The following is a 16,212-nucleotide window of genomic DNA, read 5'->3' as shown; positions in this document are numbered from 1 at the left end:
CATGTCTTTATGGACCTGCCAGGTTGCCACTGTTGGGCCCTTGAGCAAGGCCCTTAACCCTCAATTGCTTAGACTGTATACTGACACAGTACCGTAAGTCACTTTGGATACAAGCGTCTGCTAAATACCTAAAATGTCAAAAATGTCAATGTTAAAACTTGGTCGCCTGGCATTAACACTATTGAGGAACGCTGTATTATTCCAGGATAGGGGTACAGGGTTGTTTTAGCTTTGTCTCTATTGTTGATTGAGTTTATTGTTGATCTGTCTTTTACTCTTTGGATGTCTCTGTATGCTTTGATAAAAGAAAATCTCAGTAAAGAAAATGGTTTATAAAATGGACTAAAATTTGTTTTTATATTTGTTTTCTTATTGTAAAAGTAAAATGTGCCACTCTTTCTACTATCAACACATACATGAGCTAGTACCCAATGAAACTTGACTGATTGTCCTAAATAGTGTATTTTACAAAGGTTTTCCTGAATTTAATATATTATACAGTGATTTATGAGTAGTCTGACTTTTCAGTATTTAATAAAACTAATTACATTTACTGATTTTACTGATTATTACTGTGTTGAGTTCAGAGGTTAATGGCGGATCGTTTCTCTGAACGCTAGCACTTTAAAGTCTGCTGATGATCAGCTGACCTGGGTCATGTGATCACTGGTGAGGCTCTTTAGCTCAGTGAAGAAGGAAACAAAAGTGAAGCTCCGCGATTCTGACCAGCTTTGCTCACTCTGGTCAGCATGGCGTGGACACGATACCAACTCTTTCTGGCTGGTTTGATGCTCACAACTGGTTCCATCAACACACTATCAGCAAAGTAAGTAGATCCACACACACAGGCTTGTTTACCACGCAGGTCTGGATGTGCAGCATGTTTACCACCATGTTTACCTACCACCTTAGTTTATTAGAGGTCAGTTTTTACTATAAAATTAAATAAAATTATATAATTTACATATCAATGCAATCGTATATTTCTCGTTAGGTTTGATGTAGTGTATAAAACTGAAGTCAACACTTTGCATACTGCATATTCATATATGGTCTTGTGTGATATGCCCATCCTGGGATTTTAGTTATTACAAAAACTGGTTTCAAGAACCATAAACAAACAGATCTGCCCTGAAATATAAGCTGCTACAACATAGCTGACTGTCCTAAGCCGAGCGAGCTTCACACAATTGGCACTTACAGGGGTTGGACAAAATAACTGAAACACCTGTCATTTTAGTGTGGTAGGTTTCATGGCTAAATTGGACCAGTCTGGTGGCCAATCTTCATTAATTGCACATTGCACCAGTAAGAGCAGAGTGTGAAGGTTCAATTAGCAGGGTAAGAGCACAGTTTTGCTCAAAATATTGCAATGCACACAACATTATGGGTGACATACCAGAGTTCAAAAGAGGACAAATTGTTGGTGCACGTCTTGCTGGCGCATCTGTGACCAAGACAGCAAGTCTTTGTGATGTATCAAGAGCCACGGTATCCAGGGTAATGTCAGCATACCACCAAGAAGGACAAACAACATCCGACAGGATTAACTGTGGACGCAAGAGGAAGCTGTCTGAAAGGGATGTTCGGGTGCTAACCTGGATTGTATCCAAAAAACATAAAACCACGGCTGCCCAAATCACGGCAGAATTAAATGTGCACCTCAACTCTCCTGTTTCCACCAGAACTGTCCGTCGGGAGCTCCACAGGGTCGATATACACGGCCGGGCTGCTATAGCCAAACCTTCGGTCACTCGTGCCGATGCCAAACGTCGGTTTCAATGGTGCAAGGAGCGCAAATCTTGGGCTGTGGACAATGTGAAACATGTATTGTTCTCTGATGAGTCCACCTTTACTGTTTTCCCCACATCCGGGAGAGTTACGGTGTGGAGAAGCCCCAAAGAAGCGTACCACCCAGACTGTTGCATGCCCAGAGTGAAGCATGGGGGTGGATCAGTGATGGTTTGGGCTGCCATATCATGGCATTCCCTTGGCCCAATACTTGTGCTAGATGGGCGCGTCACTGCCAAGGACTACCGAACCATTCTGGAGGACCATGTGCGTCCAATGGCGGTGCCGTGTATCAGGATGACAATGCACCAATACACACAGCAAGACTGGTGAAAGATTGGTTTGATGAACATGAAAGTGAAGTTGAACATCTCCCATGGCCTGCACAGTCACCAGATCGAAATATTATTGAGCCACTTTGGGGTGTTTTGGAGAAGCGAGTCAGGAAACGTTTTCCTCTACCAGCATCACGTAGTGACCTGGCCACTATCCTGCAAGAAGAATGGCTTAAAATCCCTCTGACCACTGTGCAGGACTTGTATATGTCATTTCCAAGACGAATTGACGCTGTATTGGCCGCAAAAGGAGGCCCTACACCATACTAATAAATTATTGTGGTCTAAAACCAGGTGTTTCAGTTATTTTGTCCAACCCCTGTATTTTCGTTCATAACTGATCACAAAAAACGATGCATAATTTTGGAATAATCATATTACAATGTCTTTATTTTATCTAAGTATATTATTGATTGGTTATATTTTAAGTTTACACATTTTAAAATTGTGTTTTCATTCATTAATAGGAAATTTGTTAACACTACCGACCTGAGGACCAGTTTGCACTTGCAGTTAGACGTTTGTTGCTGATCACATAGACAATACAAATAATCAAAGATTTTGAAATTACCATATAAAACTTCCTTTATTTCATCAAAGTATATGATTGTATATGAAGATTATATGAAGTATGGTTTTTTTTTTAGGTTTCCACATTTTAAAATGGTGCTTTCATTCATTAAGGGAAAATTTGTTAACACTAAAGAATGGTCTTGTGTGTAGTGTGACTAGGAACAGCACAGATAATAACAGAATACCTTTATTTGTCATTTATACATATACAAATGAACAGTACAATGGATATCCCAGCTTATTTTGAAAGCTGGGATCAGAGCGAAGGGTCAGCCATTGTTAATGGCCTTGCTCACGGGCCCAACAGTGGCTGCATGGCAGAGCTGGGATTCAAACTCTTAACCATTCAATTGATAGCCCACATCTCCACCCACTAGGCTACCGCTGTCCATCAAAAATAACACAATTCCTGTGCAGGGGTAATACTGTACATTTATAAGGTGTTAATATTATTAACATTCATGTGTCTCAAAGTATCTTGAAACATTTTAAAAGTTTATCACAAAGTGAAGTGCTTCAGAAAAGCAGCCATATAGAATAATAAGAGATGATATATAAATTCAGTAAATAGTGCCAAAGCAATATTAATTTATTGCACTAATAATCATTTAAAAGTGTAATGATTGTTTTTTTTTTTTATTTCATTGAATAATAATGCTGAGAAGTTGAGAAATCTCAAGGGGTTGGAATAAGTATGGCCTAAAGAATAAGCCATATTTCACTGTTGCCCAGTTTATGGTCAGACGTATGTGAATGTGACCGATGCTGACTGTGCAGTGTGGTATTCTTCAGTAACTCATGATCACATGTGCTGCTGATTTTGCTAAATTTGCTTTAGGCACCAGCAACTATTACGCTGACTTGAAATGTGTAAGTTTACCAAACGCAGAGGAGCATGCCTGAACACTAGCAGGAGGTAACAGCATCTCTGAAGTACCATGGTTTGTATCCAAGCGCTGCAGAGAGGTTACCAGAGAGGTCACGCTTCTTTTGTTTAATCGTGTCTGTTTCATATTGAAACCCTTGACCGTATCCAATTTGTAACCCAAGCTAAATGTATTTACTTCTGAAAGTGTATCCAAAATATGATTCTGTTCAGCAGCAGGAAAAGCTTTCTGGCTAACTTAACCATTTTGTGATATTTCTTTTAAACATCAAATGCATTACAGTGCTATTAAAGACACTAATACTTTCCTACTAAAAATTGCATTAAAACCTTCACTACAAAGCATTACAATGCTGAAGGACACTCGATTACTGACCAACTCTTGTACTCATCAATATTACTTAATTGTATGTATACCATGCCATAAAGGAACAATGGCAAACTGAGTGGGACACACAGACAACAAACATACTATATGAGATACATCCAAATATAAGCAATAATCCAATAATACACCAAGGAAGACGAGTGGACCAAGTTATATACACAAGATGTAGAATAGGTCATACAAAAATCACTCGCCAATATTTAATAAAAGGAGACGACTGGTGGAAATACACCAGAGAGAGATGACAGCTACACATACCTGGAACTATTAAAGAAACCCTCAACCAAGAAAACTCAAGAATGACCCTAAACTTCCTGGCAGAAACACAAATATAAATGGACAATTACAAACAAGAAAAATGACTTAACACCGGTCGTAACACCGGTCATGCCATAAATAACACAATTAAGTGTATATAGTGGTGTAAAAAAATGTAATAAATAAATAATTGTATGTATACCATGCCAATTCTAACAGCCTGGCATGTTTTCTACATATAAACACTCACAAAAGTAACAACGAATAATACACCAAATACACCCAAATACTGTATAGAGCTCAAAAACTTAATCGGTGTTAACGATTCTTACGTTAACAATTCTTACTTTAAAGTAAATGATTGAATCTTATCCACCTTTGACAGACAGCAAATACTGTATAGAGCTCAAAAACGGTACTGTAGTAATTGCTCTGACCCAACAGTCTAATAATATAGTCCACCAACATGGAGTGCTATCGACCTGGCCTGGCATTACATCAACCAAGCTGTGTCCGTGGGTGGGAATTGCGAATTGGAATTAATCATGATTGTATAAGACTATCCCATTAAGATGATCTGATTTCAAATTCTACATTTTAATGCATTGGCAAACTGGGATATCAATATATAACATTATATCTTAATTATTGTGCTTCAAGCTAAAGATGATTTGTAATTGTTTTGTTTCTTAGCAAATCAATACTGAGCCTCAGTGTTCTTCAGTAGCTTCTATGTATTAAATATGTTCTTGTTGGTTAATAGCAGACTCATGTACACTTTGGGACAGTCCTGCTTTACGTTATCTGATCAGTAAACATGTGTTTTACTGAAAAGGGAGGTTTATAGTCCAGAACAAAGTTTCATACATTATAGCAAATAAAGGAAAAAATAAAGCAGACAGGATAAGAAAACGAGCTTTAGGGTGAAACAAAGCACCACTATCACTTTGATTAGGATCAGAAAAGGTTTTTTGTCTTTCAAATCAATACCTTGAACACTTTAACTCCTGATTTTACACCTCTGCACTGTAATCCAGCTGACGAGCACTCGGCGTTAACGATTCTTACTTTAAAGTAAATGATTGAATCTTATCCACCTTTGACAGACAGCAAGTTACTAAATCGTTACTAAATAGTAATGATTGATATGATATAATTCAATTGTAATAAATAAATAAATAAATGACACATACATGTTAAACGTGGCATTAAAATCCTAATAAATAAATAAATACTTGTATATTCTTCATGCTGGCAAAAGAAGACTTGAAGCTTTAAGACTGAAGTCACAATACTACCACACTAAATATAACGTCACTACATTAATGAAAATATAGGATGTGTTTGTGTACTATATAATAATAATTAATCAGATAACTGACTAGCATGCACTTATCATAGATTACTTGTACTGTTTCTTTTTAATAACCTCCGTTGAAGCAGAAGTATTATTTAGTTTGTAATAAAAACAGGATTTTATTGTATTAATGCTGTGGTTTTGTTTTTTGTTTTTTTTAGATGGGCCGACCTGTTTTCTGCGGCCGGTTGCTCTGGCGCACCTGATCACACCTTTTCTCATCCATTCCTGCAGGTACTTTTCCCCCTTTTGCCAACAGTTTTCTCGTCTTAATCTGTGTCAGCATTTTTCTAAGAGCTGTTTCCTGATGAATGAATAATGTTCTGACTCATCTTTGGTCAGATCCTCTTTTTGCTCGTTTCAACACTTCTCTATGAACAAAACATTGTGTAGTGTGAGGTTGGGCCCCTATACGAGCCACAAGACGTCACGTCTCACACAAGTATAAACGTTGCACAGGATTTTTAAAGGGATAGATGGGTATGATTGTCTAATTAGTGATTTAATCTATAATATATAGTACTATAGTCAGTAAGATCTCTAATAATATAAGCAACGTAATCACTAATGTAAGTAAAACGATCATTATAAAACGGATAGTTCCGGTCCTAAAATCTGATTGGCTGAGCCACGTTCGAAGCCGTTGTAAAATCCCCGATAAACGCACACCTATGACCACCTCACATCATTCCATATTAATACGCCACTGAATAGAAAAGTTAATGTTATTTTCGCCCTCATGTTGCCTAGCAACACTGTTAATCGAACTATTTTGCGTCGCGGAAGAACGCTTTATTGTAAGTTTATACACAATAAATACATTTATGAATTAAACATTGTTGTATTTATTATATTTTATGTTGACCGCCGTTTTATAAAAGCAATAAGCCACTCGAGACCGTGCATTACTGTTATGATTTTAGCACGGGGAAAGAAGTTTTAACGTCATCCCCGTGCTAAAATCACAGTAATGCACGGCCTCTCGTGGCTTATTGCTTTAATAATCCTGTTCTTAATACTGTCAGTAATATTGACCAGTCGGGCATCTACGTACAGACAGGATTGGTTATGTCTGTGGGGTATGGGGCAGGGGGTTGTGGCTATGGCCTCCCGATGGATTGGCTTACTGTTTGCGCCCGATAATTCCAGGGAAGCTGGATCCACCACATTCCTGTCCAGGATAAAGCGGATAAGACATGAAAATTAAATCAGTCAGTAATACTGTCAGTAATTCTCTCTTTAATACGATGTCAGTAATACCATCAGCAATCCAATCTGACTGGGGTGTTCCAATCTCAGCGGTGCTGTTAGCCAGCCAGGCATACACACAGACAAATTCCAATTATCATCAGTAATACAATCTGTAAAGCACTGTACTGTCACTAATACAGTCAGTAAAACAATCTTTAATACTGTCCTTAAGATCATGAGTGATCAGTATTCCAATCTGTCTGGGAGGTTCCAATCTCAGCAGTGCTATTGGCCAGCCAGGCATATACACAGACATGATTGGCTATATCTTAGGGCTGGGCGGTATATCGAAAATATCGATATAACTTTTTACACTGTTGAAAATGACCATATTGTTATATCGAGTATTCCTAGGATACACAGGTTACCATGCTCTCTTTCGTGCATGAGCGGGTGGGCGCGTGCACACACACACACATACACCACGTGGGCCCACCATTATCAGTGTGTGTGCCACTGTACTAATTTCCCCCTTATTCAGGTCTACCTCATTAATAACTAATAAGTCCAGCAACTATGGAGAAATAATTAACTAAGTGGCGAAGATTTAATACTAAATCTTCCGTAGAGATGATGCCAACATAGTAGAGTTTTATGCAGTAAGTATTCTGGGAACATAAAGGCAAACGTTTACAAAAAAGTAGATTTGATTTCTAATGGAACAACACACGGATATAGATTTAGTCTGAATTTGAAGAAGAGAAGCTCAGGTAAGCAGCGGTTATAATTTTATGCTGCTGTATGGTTGATCTGGGTCGCAGTGCTGCTGTTTACCGTGCACTTTCATTTTGCAGTGATAGCAAAGCTTTATCAAATATTGAACTTTTTCAGGATTTTTTTAATGCTCATTTATTTGAAGTGAAATGGACAGCATAAATGTAATTGTGAGATTCTGCTGGTTTGTTGTAATAATACAAAATATAATACGAATACGGGCAGTGGTCTGCCATTGCACTTTGTTAAGTTTACATTATATTGCATTGTATATCGCCACTTTTCAAAAGCATATAGAGATATGATTTATTTATTTATTTTTTATTTTATTTTTTTTTTACACCCCTTTTTCTCCCCTTTTAGCGCATCCAATTGTTCAATTAGCATCGTGCTTCCTCTCTGTCTATGCCGAACCCTGCCCTGACGGAGGTGATTGAAGCTAACCCGTATCCCCTCCGAAACACGAGCAGCAGCCAGATGCATCTTTGCCACCCACACATTGACGAGTTTGGCGCCACCTAGCGTTGCATGCGGAGAGACACACCCTAAGGGCACCCTCTCCCATCTCTGTGTAAGCGCCTCCAATCAGCCGGCAGAGAACGCAATCGCATTCTGACAGAGAGAGACCCACATCCGGTTCTTTGTCCCACCCCCCACATGAGCAACCGGCCAATCGTTGCTCATATAGCCACTCGGCTTCGAACCGGTAAAGCAAGGCTGGATTCGATACCACGCTCTCAGAATCCAGCCCTGGTTGAGATATGAGTTTTTAGTCATATTGCCCAGCCCTACTATATCTGAGTGATAGAGAGCGTGTGGTCAAAGTTCTGTGATTGATTGGCGCCCTATCCAAAAAACCTAAATACTATCAGTAATGCAATCAGTTAAACAATCTGTAATACTGTCCTTAATATCAGTAACACGATCAGTAATCCAATGAGGTCAATGATATTAATAATAGGATCAGCAATATTATCTGTGATGTAATCAGTAATACAATCAGTAATCTCTTAGCATTTGTGTTGTATGTAAATGTAATTAAAGTGTCAGTATTTCATGTTATATAGTATTTTTCATGCATGGTATGGTGGTACTTTGGGTCAGTTGCTGGTGTATCTTATTAAAAGCACAACATTGAGGAGAAAATGTCGATATTCACTGAATCGACTGTATTTGGGATGTCCTGTGTATCTTGTGTATTATGCATCTTTCTTGGCACATATTTGAATGGATCCAACTGATTGATTATAATGACTGCATCAGTAAATAAGTGGACAGCACTGGGCTACTATTTGTACCTCATGTTCTTATCATGTAAGCTGCGATGTGTCCCAAACTTACTTGTTTTCTGCTTTTTGCAGGCTGTGTTTATGTTTCTGGGTGAGCTGAGCTGCATGTTTGTTTTCTACATCCTTCTCTGCCATGACCGACACAGACCGGAGCCCACCATGGAGCCCGGCCAGAGCTTCAACCCCCTCCTGTTTCTCCCTCCTGCTTTATGTGACATGGCTGGTACTTCCATCATGTATGTGGGTAAGCGGTGGCATCATTGGTTTTGTATTGTGTGTATTTATAAATTGTTACTAATTGGCTATACATATATTTTTGGGGGGTACTGATGTATTTTGCTAACCAAATCCCCACCCCCTTCACAATAATAGACAGTAATAGAAGCTTCTTGCTCTCTCTCAGTAAATATATAGATCTTTACTTAGGTGTGCTTCGTAAAACTGTTGTCACTTAACACAGTCTGCCGCTGCACCAGAAATGAGCAAATATTCTACCTGCAAAACTGTAATTAATAGTAAAGATGAAGTAACTGTGGTAAACATCTCTGTCCCAACCTTTTTTTTAATATCTAGCACTGAACATGACGAGCGCCTCCAGTTTCCAGATGTTGCGAGGAGCTGTGATCATCTTCACTGGCCTTCTGTCTGTGGCCTTTCTGGGTCGCAGACTGCTACCCAGTCAGTGGATTGGGATTTTGATCACCATCCTGGGCCTGGTGGTGGTTGGACTTGCTGATTTTGTGAGCGGCAGTAGAGATGATGGACACAAACTCAGTGACGTCATTACAGGTATTACATTTACATTTACGTTTACATTCTCGGCATTTAACAGGCGCTTTTATCCAAAGCGACTTGCAGCACTGTGACAGTATACAGTCTAAGCAAATGAGGGTTAAGGGCCTTGCTTAAGGGCCCAACAGTGGCAACCTGGCAGTGGTGGGGCTTGAACCAGCAACCTTTGGATTACTAGTCCAGTACCTTAACCACTAGGCCTTAACTGTATTGTAATATTAAAGTAATGAATAAAAAAAACTGCTGCAGACCCCACCCTGACCGAGGGGGGCTGTACCTAACACACGCCCCCTCTGACACGTGTGCAGTAGCCAACCGCTTCTTTTCACCTGCAGGAGTCGGGTTCGCGTACCAATTCATGCACTGATATCCATTAGTGTGGATTCCATACTGTCTGCTGTTCCTTAGACATAGACAATCACGTCTGTGTAGGTGCCTGACCAGCCAATAGCAAACCTGACATCGCAACAGTGGTGGGCTAGCCTGTTTTACTGTCACAGCCTTTAAAAGACTTTTTAAGTGTAACATCTTTACCCAGTTCCTGTGTTATGCAGAGGGCGGCACGGTGGCTTGGTGGGTATCACTGTTGCCTCACAGAGAGAAGGTTGTGGGTTTGATTCCTAGGTAGAGAGGTCCAGTATCATCAATATCAATAGGTTTTGTAGTACACATGTGTAAACTGATCTGCAGATGGGTGTCATTTTCAAATTTGTGTAAGAGGAAAAAATAATGAAAAGCTCTAACAACAGTCTGTGTGAATTACGAGTCTGTTGATTTTCATTCTTCATTGTCCGTTTTACCACCACTTCAGCCTGGTCAGGGTTGCAGTGGGTCTGATTAATTGGACAAAAAGTAGGACACAACTTAGACAGGTCTCCAGTCCATCACAGTCCATAGCCCCAAGTAGCCTGACTGCATGTTTTTTGGACTGGGAGAAAACCCACATATACACAGGGAGAACATGCAAACCCCACACATAAAGAACCATCCAGCCACCGTGCTGCCCAGTTGATTCTCATTGTTTTAGTACAAGAAAGTGTGCCAAAAGTCATGTAAAAATGTAGCTGTGTGGGCGATACAGCTGCAATAAAGACCACACAAGGTTAAAACATGCTGGTTTATTTCTGTAATGTGTAAATCGGTGGCACGGTGACTCGGTGGGTAGCATTGTTGCCTCACAGCAAGAAGGTCCTGGGTTCGATCCACAGGTGCGGTGGTCTGGGTCCTTTCTTTTTTGGAGTTTGCATGTTCTCCCCGTCTGCGTGGGTTTCTTCCAGGAGCTCCGGTTTCCTCCTACAGTCCAAAGACGTTCAAGTGAGGTGAACTGGAGATACTAAATTGTCCATGACTGTGTTTGATATTGAACTTGCGAACTGATGAATCTTGTGTAATGAGTAACTACCGTTCCTGTCATTAATGGAACCACAATGTAAAACATGACGTTAAAATCCTAATAAATAAATAAATAACCATTACAGGACACACACACACACACACACACACACACACACACACACACACACACACACACACAGACACACACACACAGACACACACACAGACACACACACACAGACACACAGACACACAGAGAGAGAGCAGTTTCCAGTAGCCCCAGGTAGCCTGACTGTGTGTTTTTGGACGAAACCCACATGGACACAGGGGGAACATGCAAACCCCACACAGAAAGAACCGCCCAGCCAAGGAATCAAACCCATACCCTTCTTGCTAGTACAAGAAATTGTGCAATAGAGCTGCAACTAAAAACACACAAGGTTTAAACATGCTGGTTTATTTCTGTAATGTGTAAATCTGTATCTGTATAGTGAGCTCAATCACTGTAATAACTTTCTCTAATGATTTGAACGTTTATATATTGTTGTGTGACGTTTGGTTTGTTCTTTAATTTGCAGGCGATATGTTGATCATCATGGCTCAGATAATCGTGTCCGTACAGATGGTCCTGGAGGAGAAGTTTATTTATAAGCACAACGTCCATCCATTGAAGGCTGTGGGGACTGAGGGTAAAACTCATTCATTTAATATTATATACATGTATTTCTATAATACAGAATTTTGACCAGGGGTGTACAAATTTTGTGTAAGACTGTAAATGAATTTTAAGATGTAACTTTTTGTATTGTTATTTGCTAAACGATTCTTTCATTTAAATTATTCTATACTATTTTATTGTAAATTGTGTGTAGTTATATGAATTATATGTAGGGCACACATGGGTGCCTGGTTTTAAAGATTTCGAGTTTAGGGGACGTCGAGTTACAAGGTACCAGTGTAGTAGCAGCAGCAGAGAAAAATAGTAGCAGTAAAAATCATAAGTAAATGTACGTGTGTATTTATAAGTATTCGTAACATTTACATTAAGCGGACGCTTTTATCCACAGCGACTTACAGTGGTGTGACAGTATATAGTCTGAGCAATTGAGGGTTAAGGGCCTTGCTCAAGGGCCCAACAGCAGCAACCTGGCAGTGGTGGGGCTTGAACCAGTGACCTTTTGTTACTAGTCCAGTACCTTAACCTCTAGGCTATAACTGCCCAAATAGCTTTAAGAGTGACCCACTGTTATTTGTTATTAGTTTTTATTAGCTAAAAATCATCAGTCTCTCTGTCTTCTCTCTCTTCCAGGGTTTTTTGGATTCGTCATCCTGTCCATTTTGCTCATCCCCATGTACTTCATCCCAGCCGGCAGCTTCGGAAACAACCCGCGGCAGGTTCTGGAGGACGCGCTGGACGCCTTCTGCCAGATTGGCCACAAACCGCTCATTCTTTTGGCGCTGCTGGGCAACACCGTGAGCATCGCTTTCTTCAACTTCGCCGGCATCAGCGTGACCAAAGAGATCAGCGCCACCACACGCATGGTGCTGGACAGCCTGCGCACGGTGGTCATCTGGGTGGTGAGTTTGGCGTTGGGCTGGGAGAAGTTTCATGGCCTGCAGATCCTGGGCTTCATCATCTTGCTGCTGGGCACCGCACTTTACAACGGACTGCACAAACCCCTGATGGCCAAGCTGCCCTTCTTTAACAGGGAGACGCGGGTGGAGACGGCGGACACGGCCGAGAGAGATAGACTGCTGGGAGACAGTTAATGATGGACGCTGCATCAGCGCTCTGTTTTTATTGGTTAAGGATTGAGCTGAAGTGCCAAGTATGGACATTTAGGGCACATTTCATAGTTCAATGTGTTGTCCTTCCAAATGGGTTGCCAGTAGGGTCTGTAGTAGCCCGATCATGATGCCATATTAAATTACCCAGTTGGGCTTTTTTAAAAGGGATTTTTTTTGTTTGTTTTAGTTTGTTTAAAACCACTTAAATTATATATATATATTTGTTTTTTAAAAGGCAAATCTTTTAAGATGATCAAATTTTTTTTTTAGTATTGATTCTTAATTTTAATGCACACCGCTGGCCAAAACAAGCCTTTCAAAAGTGGATTTTTATATATCTAAATTTGATCTTTTTAGCCTTCGTTTTATTAAGGCTGTATTACAATTTGTACTTTTTAGTTTGTACAACACTAGTATTGACTGTATAAGACATGAAACGAAGGTATAACGTTAAGATTCACGTTGTTGTCTAAGTGTCCGTTTGTTAAGTATATCCATCAATCAACTCAATGTTTTTTTGACTGATGTTTGATAATATGGGCATTTAATGAGAAGTTTACTAGTAATGTATAGAATTTATTTCAAGTAAATCACCTCTTACAAACGTCTTGTGTGGCTGTTTTGTGGTGTTATGTTTGAATTTTGTTTCTGCCGGTTACTACACACTGAGCCTCCAGTATCGCAGCAGTTACTGATTGCCAGAACCTCAAATTTCCAGCAAAACATTTCCATCCCAGAGGATCAAATCGTGTAGTGGGATATTCCACTAGCACACCAGCGCCGAGATTCTAAACTCCTCAGTGTTGCCACTAGTCGGCTGGGCGCCATCTAGCGGGCATAATTGGCAGTGCCTGCAGCAGACACGTCTCTGCTAGGGCGGGATGACCGGATTATGTGGGTGGGGTCTTCAAACGCTGTGTAAAGACCCTGATTTGCAGATAGAGAGGTGTCTGTGCAGAGTGCATAGGTGAAAAAGGGTTGTATTAAGGGCTGCGCACGGGTCAGAGGAGGCGTGAGCAGCAATATACCCATCTCAACTGCAATCAGGGATCCACCAGCAGCGAAAGACGAATTGACTATGATAAATCGGGAGGAAAAATGGGAGAAAATGTATAAACAAAGTAGAAAAAAATAATCAACCAAGATTTAAACCAAGAAAGTGCCTTTTAACACCTACTGTATTTTTTAGCCTATCCGGCCAGGCTGCAACTGTTGGGCCGTTGAACAAGGCTCTTAATCATTAATTGCTTAGACAGTATACTGTCACAGTACTGTAAGTCGCTTTGGATAAAAGTGAGTACTAAGTGCCGAGAATGTAAATATCTTGTGGGGAACCTCTAACTCACTGTACACCACATCATCACTTTCCAGCTTAATTATCACAAGCTACAAAAAATCTGAATGTTGTGTCTGGGTAACAAAAAGATTCTGCTTTTCTACCCTAGCTTTCAAACTCTGGATAAAAACTTGGTGTGTGTTTATTTTTCTTATTCTTAGTAAATATAGTGGACTGCACTGCAAATTTCCTAATTTAAATCAAACACAGGTATATACAGTATAGTGGTCAGTCACTCACTCACTTTCTTAACTTCTTATCCAATTAGGCTCGCGGGGGGTGCTATCCCAGCTTTTCCATGGGTGCAAGGCACACAGCAACACCCTGGACGAGGCGCTAGTCCATCAGGCCAGACACACACACACACACACATTCACCTATAGGGCAATTCAGTGTCTCCGATTAACCTGACTGCATGTTTTTGGACTGTGGGAGGAAACCCATGCAGACATGAGGAGAACATGCAAACTCCACACAGAAAGGACCCAGACCGCCCCGCCTGGGGATCGAACCAAGGACCTTCTTGCTGTGAGGCGAAGTGCTACCCACCGAGCCACCTGCCAAAATGTTTCATAATGTTTTACTGCATAACCCGATTGCTCTTGAGCTGTCACAGTCTGATGACTGGATATTCTCGAAAAACAATATATGGATATTCTAGAAAACAAGATTCAGTTTATTACCCAGGTTCTAAAACAGGAAAGCATCCTTACTTATACACTATAATAACGGTGTCTGGCTAAAGTTCCTGTTGTGTAATGTGACTTTGTAACCCCTTACAGACTGATATATTTTGAGAAAATTGTTTGTCTTTTCTCAAATTTATTTTAATCACAGTATAGTGAGCTGCTTCACATTCCTAAACTGGTTTCATTTTTATGGTGTGGAAAAATGTGTCTAGAGTAATATTCTTTGAGAATTAACTTTTGAAAAGAAATTTTTGGGTGCTTTGGTGGCGCAGTGGACAGTTACACTAAACTAGAGCAATACCGATACCTAAGTTTGAATCTCAGCGGAGCTATTGGCCAGCCGGGCATCTACACAGACATTATTCGCCATGCAACGGATTCCTGTCTTGTGCCCAGTCTTTTCTCCGCTACAACACTGATTAGAATAGAGCAGTTAATGTAAATAAAATGAGAATGAGAAAAAGTAATGTGTAAATGATTGTAAAGATTATACTGTATGATGTCATGGATAAAAAAAGGACAGATACAGGGTCTACTGGAGGGCTTATGGCTTACATTTGGCTTGGAAACGTCTTTGGACTCCTAAAGATCTGAATTTGTGTATCAGATTTTGTGGAAATACGATCAGAAACTATTAAGTATGACAGATATGCACACACACACACACACACACAAAAATAAACCAAGCATATCCAATTGTGTTTACATTTTCGGCATTTAGCAGACGCTTGCATCCAAAGCAACTTACAGAACTGTGACAGTATATTGTCTAAGCAATTGAGGGTCAAGGGCCTTGCTCAAGGGCCCAACAGGGGCAACCTGGCATTGGTGGGGCTTGACCCAGCGACCTTTCGATTACCAGTCCAGTAACTTAACCACTAGGCTACAGCTTCCCTACAACTGTTTATAGTTGGTGCTGGACTCCCTCACCATGATAAAGCGATTAAGGGCGGCACGATGGCTAAGTGGGTAGCACTGTCGCCTCAAAACAAGAAAGTCCTGGGTTCGATCCCCAGGTGGGGCGGTCCGGGTCCTTTCTGTGTGGAGTTTGCATGTTCTCCCTGTGTCGCCGTGGGTTTCCTCCCACAGTCCAAAGACGTGCAAGTGAGGTGAACTGGAGACACTAAATTGTCCATGACTGTGTTCGATATTAAACTTGTGAACTGATGAATCTTGTGTAATGAGTAACTACCGTTCCTGTCATGAATGAAACCAAAGTGTAAAACATGACGTTAAAATCCTAATAATAATAAAACGATTAATGAAAATACATGAATGAATAGATAAATAACATATTTATTTCTTTGTTATTGAGGTAATATGATTTTTAAGAATTTAAAAATATATTTTAATGCATTTTACGTTAATGTGCCGATGAAGTTGGCATGTCTTGGTGACGTCACGCGCGGGTACTAGCGGGTTGGTGTGAA

The 16,212-nt window shown here is 40.3% G+C and overlaps 1 protein-coding gene across 1 annotated transcript; it reads left to right on the top strand.

The window, feature by feature from the left end:
• The first annotated feature begins 709 nt into the window (after nucleotides 1-709).
• slc35f6 (solute carrier family 35 member F6) lies at nucleotides 710-13,345 on the top strand. Its single transcript, XM_063001468.1, has 6 exons — nucleotides 710-826; nucleotides 5,750-5,822; nucleotides 8,915-9,086; nucleotides 9,416-9,631; nucleotides 11,548-11,658; nucleotides 12,279-13,345. The coding sequence occupies exons 1-6, from the start codon at nucleotides 750-752 to the stop codon at nucleotides 12,737-12,739; spliced, it is 1,110 nt and encodes a 369-aa protein (XP_062857538.1). The 5' UTR covers nucleotides 710-749; the 3' UTR covers nucleotides 12,740-13,345.
• The last annotated feature ends 2,867 nt before the right edge of the window (nucleotides 13,346-16,212 follow it).

Source organism: Trichomycterus rosablanca, chromosome 9 (assembly GCF_030014385.1).
Source record: "Trichomycterus rosablanca isolate fTriRos1 chromosome 9, fTriRos1.hap1, whole genome shotgun sequence".
NCBI classification, from domain to species: Eukaryota; Metazoa; Chordata; class Actinopteri; order Siluriformes; family Trichomycteridae; genus Trichomycterus; species Trichomycterus rosablanca.
Note: the sequence above shows the minus strand (reverse complement) of the source record. Positions and strands in the feature narration are given on the sequence as shown.